Consider the following 10,508-nt stretch of genomic DNA (forward strand, 5'->3'; position numbering starts at 1 on the left):
ACTTTGCTTTGTTTCCCCCCCCCCCTCCGCCCTGGGATGGACATGATGCGCATGTGCATGTCATCTGCATTCATGCACCCACATAAATGTGTGTGTATGTTGCGCGGGTGAGAGTGGTGCAGAGGACCGTTGACGCCTTCAGCCTGGCTGCCCATGCGATGCATCGTTCACTTAGACATGGACTGCTTCTACGCCCAGGTGGAGGCGGTGCGGCTTGGCATTGACTGCCGCACGGAGCCCTACATTCTTTCGCAGTGGGGAAACTTAATTGCTGTCAATTACCCGGCGCGAAACTGCGGCATCGCGCGCTTCGATACCGTGGAAGAGGCTCGGGAGAAGTGCCCCCAGGTCAAGGTCTCCCACGTCGCCACCTACGCGCTGGGGGACACGGAGTACAGGTACCACGAGAATCCGCAACGCGGGACACACAAAGTCGCCTTGGAGCCCTACAGGGAGGCCAGCCGCAGGATCTTCGACATCCTGCGCAGCTTTGAGGGGGTGGCGGTGGAAAAGGGAAGCGTGGATGAGGCCTACCTGGACGTGACGGCGGCGGCCCGGCGGGAGCTGGCCTCATCCACGCTTCCCTTTTCCACCGCCACCCCCTCCGCGTTGGAGGACGTCCTGCACCCCGCGACGAACGTCCTCCCCGACCGGCAGGCGGCGGTGGACGCATGGCTGCGTGCGAGGGGAAAGGAACTCCACGACGTGTTTGACGCCGCTCTGCACCCACCGGCCACCGTGGAGCATCAACTGCTGCTTGGCGCGGCGTCGCGCGTCGTGTGGAACATGCGGCAGCGAATATATCAAGAGCTTCACTACGAGTCCTCCGCCGGCATCGCACACAACAAAATCCTCGCCAAAAGCATCTCGTCACGGCACAAGCCAAACCAGCAAACCTTGCTTCTTCCAGACCGCGTTGCCTCTGCGATGTGGGACACCCCTTGCAGCGGCATTCGTGGTTTTGGTGGAAAGTTTGGAGAAGCCGTTTGCCGTGCCTGTGGCGGCGCAGAGTTGTGCCGCGACGCATGGCTGATTCCATTGCAAACCCTACAGACTGAACTCGGCGAGGACGAGGGCGCGTACGCCTTCCAGCGGCTGCGCTGCCACGGCAAGGAGGCAATACGAGCACAGTCGGTTGCAAAGACGCTGATGGCGTCGAAGTCCTTCACGCCCCCCACGTCCACCGCGGCGGGGTTGCGAAAGTGGGTGACCGTGCTTGCAAGCGAGCTCTGCACGAGGTACAAGGAATTCTGTGCGACGAACACCGTCGCGGGCCACACGTTCAACGTGAAGCTCGGGAACCGCGGCCTCAGCCAGCTCGGCGGAGTGGCGAGCAAAACGCTGGCCCTGCCGGAGCCGGTGACGACGGAGACGCTGATTACCGCCGCAATGGAAGTTGTGGCGGCGACGCTGCTCAGCCACCCTGGCACCGCCATGAACGCTGTGACGCTCACCATTGGCTCCTTCAAGCGGAGCTCCGCGGGGGAAGGAAAGGGGCGTGGGCGGCAGACGATGCTGACAAAGTTTTTGTCCCGCACAGGTACTGAGAAGCGTCGGCGAAGCGATTGTGACGAGGCGACTGTGATAACGCTTTCTTCTGCCTCTTCCTCCTCTTCCTCCTCCTCAGCGGTTTTCGTGGGGACGGAGGGCTGCTGCCAGGAGGTGATTATCATTGACTGAGGCCGCGCTTTTCCACAGGCGCCGTGTGGCTTGCGGGCACCCATCCCACTCCTCATGCCCCGCGTGGGTGCGCACGCTACTCGCTCCTTTGCCTCTTCTCTCTGCCTATATACGCGCATTCTATGTCCATAATGTGTACCGCCTATTTCTTCTCCTTCCCCACACCTAAACGCACACACATTAACTTTAAAGCGCTTTCCCCCTACGAGTCGCATGAATCTATACAACTGGGAGGCCACGTCCGGCGCCCGCCGCGGCAAGGTAAAGAAGACGGGAACCGTTGTCCTCCACGCCAATGACGCCGTAGACCTCGCTTTCGAGGCCCTGCAGAAAGAGTGCCCACTCAGCCGTGACGACCACCACTCTTCAGACGCCGACGCAAATAAGGAAAGGAGGAAGGCGCCACTGATGACCGCCGCCACGGCGAAGGCCTTGGTGAAGAAGATGGGATTTTCCAGCCTCTTGCCGTGTCAGGCGCAGTGCTACCGCGGCATCTTTCATCGGCGCGACGTTATTCTTCATAGCCGCACAGGCAGTGGCAAAACACTGGCGTACGCGCTGCCAATCATTGAGCGACACACGATATTGGAGACGCACGCCGCTGCGGCCGCAACCGGTCCGTTTCTGCTCATCTTCGTCTTCAGCAACGAGCTAGCCGTGCAGACTAAGGGAGTGCTCAAGCGGCTTTACCCCAAGCTGCACATTTGCGTCGCGGGGTTCGAGGACCTCACCACGCAGCGGTGCGACGTCGTGATTGGCACCGTGCCCGCCCTGGACGCGGCCATCCGAGGCCGGAAGTCTGATGACGTTAAGCAGGGGGTGAAGCGAGGACGCCAGCATGGGGGACACGCGGAAAGGGACGAAAATGAGGATGCAAGCGACGACATGGAGGAAGAGGAGGAGGAGGAGGAGGAGCGAGAAGAAGAAGTGAATGAGGAGGAAGAGAATGAGGGCAACGACGCTGCGGAGGCCCTAGTGGCGGGCGCGGTGGACGCCTCTGACGTCCGCGCGATTGTGATAGACGAGGTGGACCTGACGCTTGGCCCCCGCTTCTCCAACGCTGGGCGCCGCATGCGGAACCTCCTCAAGTTCATTCGCAAGGCTAACGGCTCCTTGACCGAAGGCCTGATGACTGACTTTCGCTCCCATCACTACGTCCTCTGTGGCGCGACGATCCCAAACTGGGTGCTGAAGGCCGGCTTCCTCGGCGTGAAGAAGTACTACTACCAACTTGTGACCGTCGGCACAGCGAAGCTGCCAGAAAAGCTGGAATGCTTTACGATGCATTGCCCTTACAAGTCTCGCGTGGAAACGGCGGCGCGCCTGCTCGCCGCGGAGCGGTTTGGTCGCACGGTGGTGTTCGGCACCAGGCGCCAGATTGAGCGGCTGGAGGCTGAGCTCGCGGCCAAGCCACTGGACTTGTCCTTTCGCTCGCTAAGCCCGTCCAAGGACGAGCTTGACAGGATTGCCGCACTGGAAGACTTTAACGGCGGCGCCGCCAGTGTTATCCTCTGCACCGATCTTGCCGCCCGCGGCCTGGACTTTGTGGAAGTCGACGTTGTGCTCATGCTTTCCCTGCCGGTGCACAACATGGCCGTCGAGACGTTTGTGCACCGCGCCGGCAGGACGGCGCGCGCCTCCCACAGTGGCCGGTGTCTCCTGCTGCAGGATGAAAGAGAGAAGGACACGCTGGAGGCTGTCCGAAAAAATGCACACGCCGTCTTCAAGGTGTACCTGCCGCGTGGTGCGGCGGCGCAAAACGCGGAGGCCGCCACATCGGCCGAAGGGAAAGCGAAGCCCCGCGCGGCAGCAGCTGTGGCCGGAACAACACCGGCAACCGTCACGTTTGCGCTAACGGTGAGGAACCCGTTCAGGTACACCAGGCCCACCGCCCAGGTGCCCTCGGCGCTGGAGGTGTTGAGGAAAAATATGGGGGATCTCTTTGCCAACGCTAGCAGCGTCGTTGAGGACGCTAAGCGCGAGACAGTAACCTTTGCGTACCCCGCAGACGCGTCGCACGAGGTAAAGCAGAAACTGTGGAAGTTTGCACTGAAGGAGGTCACCGCAAGCCAAGAGGTGTAAATGAAATTACGTGTGAACAAGTAGGAAGAAAAAGCAATGAAAAAGGAAAAGGAAAACACGCACTGAGCAAAGAAGAACTCAGAATGAAAAAAAAGACGTAAAGAGAGGGAGAGAGAAGGGGTGCGTTGCTTCCAATTTCTTTTCTTTTTTTTTACTATTTTCCTTATATATTGTTTTTATTTGTATGCCCCTGCGACAAAACATACACATCGCCGGTAATGTGGTGGGCGAGACACGTTTAAGAAAAAATGAAAGCCAACAAGAGAAACCGATAAAAAGAGGCCGCAGAGGGAGTGGTTCTATTGGAGGGGTGAGGAGGGAAAGGAGGAGAGCGCATAAGGTATCGCGAGGCGGATGTAGCCTGCAGGGGTTTAAGATATTCATTGCCTTCCTTGGTTGGTGCTGTTCCGGGTCTTGTTGTTTTTCCTCCGCTTGGCGTGCTTGCGGAGGTAGGGATTGTGTGTGGGAGGAATAGTGATGCGGCGGTGCATCCTGGCGAGGTGTGCGGCGCGGCTGGCCGCTGTTCTGCAAGAAGTCGTTCGACACGCCCCCGCCTCGGGCATTCCTTTGGCGGAGGTCGAGGCCGAACTCAACGAGCGCATGCAAGCCGCGGCGACCGGGGCCGGGGCGCCGCAGCCCGTCTCCTCCTGGCAGGGGGCGCTGCCGGAGGTAAATGCCACGCACTTTGTCAGCGGGTCGGCGTTGTACCCCCGCAACTGGGAGGAGACGCTGCGGAGAGTCGCGGCCGACATACCGTGCGAGGGGGCCACAGAGCAGGAGCTCGTCGAGCGAATCGTAGAACAGGAGCCACGTTTCTCGCCGGCTGTTTCCCTTGGCGAACCCGTCTCCACGTGGGTCCAGCGTCGCTTCCCGCACATTCTTCAGGTCTCTCGCTCGGCGGCGTGCGGGACTCCCATCTACCGTGTCGTGGGGGGGCCGTTGCCGCCCGAGGCGGAGTGCGTCGCCAGGGTGCTGCAGCTGCTGGGTCGCGGCAAACTTCCCGTGTACACCGACGCTAGTCTCATTGTCCCGCTCCTCCCCGCCTCCATGAGCCCTGCGAAGGGGAAGTGGCTGCGTCTCTTTGAAAGCGAGGCGGTGCGGCGACACTTTGACGTGGATGTCGAGGCGTTTGTCCGCATCTCCCCGGACCGCTCGCCCTCCACCGTATTGGTAGACGCCACGAGCGTGGAGGTGACGCGGGTGGAGGCAATTTTGGCCGCGAAGGGGATCCTCGACTCCCTCTGCGTTGTCAAGGTGTTTCGTCGACCCGACGGCCCCGCGTGGTCTGCGGACGATGTCATCGTGCAAAGCTTCCTGGAGCCGGAGCACGTCATCGGGGCGGCGATCGCCGCTATGGGAGCGAGCAGCGCGGTGAAGGTGTACGTCCTCTGCGGTGCTGAGGCGAAGGCGCGCTACGCGGCGGCGCTCAGCGACTTGCTGGGGCAGGGGGAGACGCCGGTCACGATCTGCACCCCGACGAACGACGAGGAAGCGGGCACGAAGCAGCGGGTAGAGACGTGACGCAGGTGGGCGGAGTGAAACGGGAACGCGACGGATTGAACGAATGGACAGAAGAACGAGCAGAAAAGAAAAAGAAAGGAAAAAACAGTTGAGATGTCCTTCACTTATTGCCCCGCTGGAGGCGAAGCCGAGACATGTCGCTTGCGGCGGTGCCTGTGAATCTATGACGGTTTGCTTCTTGCTTGGCTTCCGTCGTCGTCGTCAGCCTGCGCCTCCTCCTCGCCGCGGGTGTGTGCATTTGGGGGGCGTTCGCCGTTCTCGCCTTTCCCCCCGCCGTGCAGCAGCCGTCAGGAGGGGCGTCGTCTCACGCGCGAGAAATAATGTGAGGGTGTCGTTGGCGGCAGGCAGGCAGCGAGGAACGGAAGGGAGCGACGGCGAGGCCACTGCAAAGCGGCGTTCCGGAATGCAGAGGAAACTAAAGAAAAAAGGCGACAACGCATGGGGGTGTTGTCGGGCCAGCATTGCCTCCAGTGTGCGGCGGCGCGTGGCGGATGCTCGCAACGACTGCCGCAGTCTCCGCTCGGAGCCGCGTGTGTGCACGGCCGAAAGGCGAGAGTGGGGAAGGAAAAGGACTAAGAGGATCCCAAACACACGGAGGGCTGTCACAGAGGTCGGTTACGGTATTCCCCATCGACCGGTTGAGGCGGGAAACGTCACTCTGCCAGGAACAGGGGAGGGGGCGGAGAGAGAGAGAGAGACGGTGTTGCCAATGAACCCCTTGCAAACTTTTTTTCTTTTTCTTTTTTCCTATCTCTCTCTCTTCCGCAGGCCTCTCCGCCCCTGTCTGATGGACGCGTTTCAGGGAAAACTAGATGCCCTGCAGAGGCAGTCAAAGGAGCAAATTGTGGCGGCCGTGACGGCGCTGCAGCACGCGTGCGGCGAGGGCGTGCAGCCTGTGCGAGTTGCCGTGGCGATTGGCAACCGGCTAACCCCTGGTCAGGTCTCCAGCTCCTTTCCTGTGATTTGCCTCCTCGACGCGATGATGACCGGGCAAGAGGAGGCGTGTGTTGTGGCGGTGCTGGCGGAGTTCTGGCGAATTGCCCCCTCCCTCTTTGTCAACTACGCCGCCGCAGACAAGGCGCTGCAGGAGAAGGTGTCTCGGGCGGTGAGGCGCTGGGTCGGGAAAAAGCTGCTTCCCTCGCCCTGCGGGGAAAGACTGCTGCGGTGCATCAGCGGAAAAGAGACGACGGAGACGGATGCCGCGGCGGCGCACCACGACGCGGAGGATAACGCTAACACGAATGGTCAGCCCCCGTCGCACGCGGGCAGTGCGGCGCCGAGGGAGGAATTCTCCCGGGCCGAGGTCTCCGGCTTCTGTGCGATCCTGCAGAGCTGCATAAAGATGATTGAGCGGCTTCCGCCTCACCGCGCCGGTATGTACCTGGAGGTGGCGCGGAAGGAACGCTTGCTTCGCGCCCCGTCAAAGTCCGCCCTGCTCTTCTTTCAGGGCCTCCACGCCGAGCTTAGCCGGGAGTCCGCGCTGTACACCAGCAGCCTCGTGAAGAGCGAGCACCAGGCCCCCGCCGCGGCGGGCGGGGGGGTCGACGCCAAAGCCGCGCTTGGCAACCTCCTCGACAAGCTTGCGAAGGAGCAGAGCTTCCCCGCGACGGCGGCAAACGTGGCGGCGGGCGGTCACGGCAATCACACTTTCAGCGTCACACGCTACACGTCACCCTTGCAGTCTGACATTTTTCAGCGCCTCTCGGTGGCGCAGCGGGCCGGCTTTGGCGAATGGCACCGGCGAGCAAAGAACGAGTACCACTACCCGAAGAAGGAGAGCAACAGTCGCAGGGTGTTCCGCGCTCCGGCCGGGGCGCCGGCCGGAACACGGGCCTGGTTTCCGAGTGAGCAGCAGTGGATTGGCGAGAAGGACATGGCGGCACTGCGGCTATGGGTGCCGCAGGAGACAGGCCAAGAAAGGGAATCCTCCAGCGTGTACAACGTGGCGCAAAAACGCGAACGCGGCGCTTGATTGTTGCTGTCTGTGTGTGTGTGTGTGTGTGTGTGTGTGTGTGTGGCTCTTTGGTCGCGTGCCTCGGCTCATGTGCACCTGCACGGTGCCGTTCCTTGAAAAAGAAGGGGGCAAACAAGCAAGGAGGAAGGAGGTTTATCAACAGATATTTCATCTTTTCTTGGAGGTAGTGGAACTGGAAGCCTTCACACGAGTCACGCTGTTTTATTTCTACACACATTTGCACTGTGATATGCGCATATGCATCTTTAATTGACTTCCTTCTGCGATTACTTTCTTGGATTATTGCTGTTTCTTCTTGCTGGTGTTTTCTCTTTCTCTCTCTCTCTCTTTACTCTCTCGATATGTGTGTGTATGTGGTCTAAAAAGGGTTTCTTCAACCCCTGATGCACAGCTTGACGGGGGGTCGGCAGGCGGTAAATGAGCTCCAAGTGTTCTTGCGGGCGATGAGTGGGGCACAGCGGTTGTGGGCGAAGCGGATTGCCGCGCAGGAGGCCAAAGTGCGGCGCTTTATGATTATGGAAGACAGCTGTCGGAAAAAGCTCCGGAAGAGTGTCCTCCGCTCCACCAATGAGCAGTTGAAATATCTGGTGAATACGGATCTGCTGGGAAGCATGGAGATGAAGCTTCCACCGCGTGCTGCATTCAACGCCTTCGGTATCCCCACGAGGCAGGTGACCGGGTTTTCCGTCTTTGCCATGGCGCGCCTCCACGCCTCCACGGCCTCGCTGTCGGACGCCTCGCCGATAGCCCTTATCGCCGACCTCCTCGGGGCGTGGGAGGTTCTCCCGCCCTCTAAAAAGGAGTGGTACGAGGCACACGCAGAAAGTGTTCGGCGCGATCTTGTCGCAGGACACGCTACGAACCACAGTCCCCAGACAGCCTCAAATTTGCCCAGCAACGAGGCGGAGGAACACGACGAGGCCGACTGGGAATCCCGCGCCTATCGCTGCTTTCTCCGCGAAGGGCGGCGACAGCTGGAGGCGTCGGTAGGTCCACTTGAAGAGGCGGATTGGCTGGCGCTCGCACCGAAGGAGTGGGGCAGTTTGACCTTGCGGCAAAGGAAGTGCTACGCCCAGAGGTAGGTGTGCGTAGAAGAAGGCGCAGTAGCCCGTCTGTGTCGCCTGCGGATAGTTTTGTCTTGCTCTGTGTTGTTTTGTTTGCTTTCCTCTTTGCGGGCTTGCAAGAGGGTTGCGCAGACCCTACATGGTTTGCTCAGCGTCATCGTTGCCTTTCTACCTGCATCATTATGTATAGTTTGGCGCAAGGCATAGGGCTCTGAAGCCACGTAGACGTTACGCACGCGGGTCTATTGCTCCCCAGCGGCGTCGACCACACGGCGTCTCTGTCAAGTTCCGATGCGGAACAAGTGAGCAGCGATGGGGCAGCCACGGCTTCCGTGCGGCATTGCTGTTCCGGCGCTGCACGCCTTTGACGTCGTTCCGCAAGTGAGTTACGATGCGGCTCGTCTTTGAGCCTTGGACTAGGCCGACGAAGTGATTTTTTTTTTTTTGCGTCTTCCTGTGCCGATTCCCTGGCGTCTTTGGACATGCCGATGGGCCGAGAGTTCCGCCGGGCAGTTGACGGCGCACCGTCGGCCTTTTGTAATGAACGGCCGGCGCTCGGGAAAAAAATGAAGCAGGGCGAAGTCACGCACAGCAATGCGCCTGGCCTTGATTGGCGAAGGAGGGTTGTCGGAGAACTGCGGGGCGCCCACGCTCAATTCCGGGTGCTGCCCCGCCAATGAGCTGCTCTCGGGCACAACGTTTGAGCGGCACCTTGGCGAGCTTGCAAGACCTAGCGGCAGAACACAGCCCCGCAGTTTGGCCTCCTCGCCACGCCCGCCGAATCAAAACGACGATCGCCGAGTAAGACGGAGACAATAGCGATTTATTCTGCGTGGAGAGGAGAGAGCAGTGCGAGGGTCCAGAGTGGGATTTTGCGGCCCTCAGTAACTCCAGAAGAAGCCCCCTGGCGTTCGGAATTGGGCCGGAGCAGATGCTTGGCTCGCGGGGGCGGTGTCATGGAACACCGGCTGGATGCCTTGCCTCGCCAACTTTTCGGCTGCGGTGTGTTGTGTGTGCTTTTATGCTGTTGTTTTTTCCTTGTTCAGGAGGGCGATGAACCGTACGGGCAGAGGCGGCGGTGCATTGCACGGGCAAAAGCCAAGAAGGACCAGGCGAGCTGCGGGGCGGGGAGTTCCCGTTGGGTCGAACTTTCCAGCACCGCGGCAAGGCGTCCGGCTGAACCGCGGCGTTGTTTGCGGTGAAGGCGTCCCTTTTCCAAGCGGCCTTGCCGGGAGAGTGCAGACGCGAGTTTCCGGCGCCGCACGAGATCGCGGGAACTCGTGGACGTTGCGCGAGCATGGGCCGCAAATTTGCGTGGCCCGCCATCCTCCGCACGATCACGAGGGTCTTGGCGAGACGGCGCGACCGCGTGGTCGGCGGCACCGCGCGTGTGTGGGTGCGTGTGTGTGCGAGCTTGAGCAGTTTTTTTTATTTTCTTCGTGCAGGCGGTAGATATACACGCTCACGGTCCTCTTGTGCTTCTGGACACGCATAAAGAAACCCCTGCCGAAGTAATTTTGTTTTATCTTCTTTTTTTTTTGTTTCCCTGAGTCCTGCTGGGGTTACACCTCTTTTTACTTGCTTTAATTTTGTTTGTTTGTTTTTTTTGTTTCTTTGGGGTAAATCACCGCGGCTCACGTCGAGTTTGTGCGCCCTGCCGCTGCCGCTGCCGCTGCCGCTGCGTGTCTCCGTGCCCTGTTTGCCCCCACCGCCGCTCGCTGTGCCGCCGACACGCCCCCATTTCCCCCTCCTTCCTCCTCTTCCTCCTCTTCCTCCTTCCCGCTAGAGGCACCGGTAGTCGACGGCGACGAGGACTCTTTTTTTTTACTTCTCCGCTGCGGTGGCGCGGGGCGTGCGGCTGCCGCTTTCTGTGCCCGGTGCGGCGGGAGAGAAGAGGCGGGGTGTGTGCGGGTGCGGCGCGTGTGCTTGTGTGTGGCCTCCCCACGTTGTGGCCATTGCGCTCCGTCGCTGTTCCCTTTGCCGCACCGTGGCCATGGCGTGGGTGCACCTGCGCCGCAGTGAGGCCACCCAAAGGAGCGGGATGGTCGACGAGGCGGACGCTTTGCGCCCTTTGCGTGTGAAGGGCCCGCGCTCTGCTGGCCTGCGCCGCGTTCTGCCAGTGGCGTGGGGAGGAGGGGGAGGGGAGGCCGCGTTGCCCGCGTTGGGTGTTTTGCGCTGGCCGCGAT

General features: G+C 60.6%; 6 protein-coding genes across 6 annotated transcripts, besides 9 other annotated features; 5 read left to right on the forward strand and 1 right to left on the reverse strand.

Annotated features, from left to right (window-relative positions):
- Positions 1–153: 153 nt before the first annotated feature.
- On the forward strand, positions 154–1,680 carry Tco025E_04860 (putative DNA polymerase eta; the record flags this gene model as incomplete). Its single annotated transcript, XM_029371765.1, has 1 exon — positions 154–1,680. The coding sequence occupies one exon, from the start codon at positions 154–156 to the stop codon at positions 1,678–1,680; it is 1,527 nt and encodes a 508-aa protein (XP_029228220.1).
- Positions 1,681–1,893: 213 nt separating this feature from the next.
- On the forward strand, positions 1,894–3,762 carry Tco025E_04861 (putative RNA helicase; the record flags this gene model as incomplete). Its single annotated transcript, XM_029371766.1, has 1 exon — positions 1,894–3,762. The coding sequence occupies one exon, from the start codon at positions 1,894–1,896 to the stop codon at positions 3,760–3,762; it is 1,869 nt and encodes a 622-aa protein (XP_029228221.1).
- A 477-nt stretch (positions 3,763–4,239) lies between these two features.
- Positions 4,240–5,283, forward strand: Tco025E_04862 (uncharacterized protein; the record flags this gene model as incomplete). The annotated part of the gene is made up of 1 exon (XM_029371767.1): positions 4,240–5,283. The coding sequence occupies one exon, from the start codon at positions 4,240–4,242 to the stop codon at positions 5,281–5,283; it is 1,044 nt and encodes a 347-aa protein (XP_029228222.1).
- A 725-nt stretch (positions 5,284–6,008) lies between these two features.
- Positions 6,009–6,045: a microsatellite.
- Positions 6,046–6,070: 25 nt separating this feature from the next.
- On the forward strand, positions 6,071–7,255 carry Tco025E_04863 (uncharacterized protein; the record flags this gene model as incomplete). The annotated part of the gene is made up of 1 exon (XM_029371768.1): positions 6,071–7,255. One exon carries the CDS (start codon positions 6,071–6,073, stop codon positions 7,253–7,255), a length of 1,185 nt encoding a protein of 394 aa, XP_029228223.1.
- Positions 7,256–7,266: 11 nt separating this feature from the next.
- Positions 7,267–7,300: a microsatellite.
- Positions 7,301–7,565: 265 nt separating this feature from the next.
- Positions 7,566–7,596: a microsatellite.
- Positions 7,597–7,641: 45 nt separating this feature from the next.
- Positions 7,642–8,340, forward strand: Tco025E_04864 (uncharacterized protein; the record flags this gene model as incomplete). Its single annotated transcript, XM_029371769.1, has 1 exon — positions 7,642–8,340. One exon carries the CDS (start codon positions 7,642–7,644, stop codon positions 8,338–8,340), a length of 699 nt encoding a protein of 232 aa, XP_029228224.1.
- A 48-nt stretch (positions 8,341–8,388) lies between these two features.
- Positions 8,389–8,417: a microsatellite.
- Positions 8,418–9,276: 859 nt separating this feature from the next.
- Positions 9,277–9,648, reverse strand: Tco025E_04865 (uncharacterized protein; the record flags this gene model as incomplete). Its single annotated transcript, XM_029371770.1, has 1 exon — positions 9,277–9,648. One exon carries the CDS (start codon positions 9,646–9,648, stop codon positions 9,277–9,279), a length of 372 nt encoding a protein of 123 aa, XP_029228225.1.
- Positions 9,649–9,837: 189 nt separating this feature from the next.
- Positions 9,838–9,866: a microsatellite.
- Positions 9,867–9,910: 44 nt separating this feature from the next.
- Positions 9,911–9,939: a microsatellite.
- A 37-nt stretch (positions 9,940–9,976) lies between these two features.
- Positions 9,977–10,004: a microsatellite.
- Positions 10,005–10,064: 60 nt separating this feature from the next.
- Positions 10,065–10,099: a microsatellite.
- A 126-nt stretch (positions 10,100–10,225) lies between these two features.
- Positions 10,226–10,257: a microsatellite.
- The last annotated feature ends 251 nt before the right edge of the window (positions 10,258–10,508 follow it).

Source organism: Trypanosoma conorhini (genome assembly GCF_003719485.1).
Source record: "Trypanosoma conorhini strain 025E chromosome Unknown Tco_14.4_contig_00262, whole genome shotgun sequence".
Taxonomy (NCBI): domain Eukaryota; phylum Euglenozoa; class Kinetoplastea; order Trypanosomatida; family Trypanosomatidae; genus Trypanosoma; species Trypanosoma conorhini.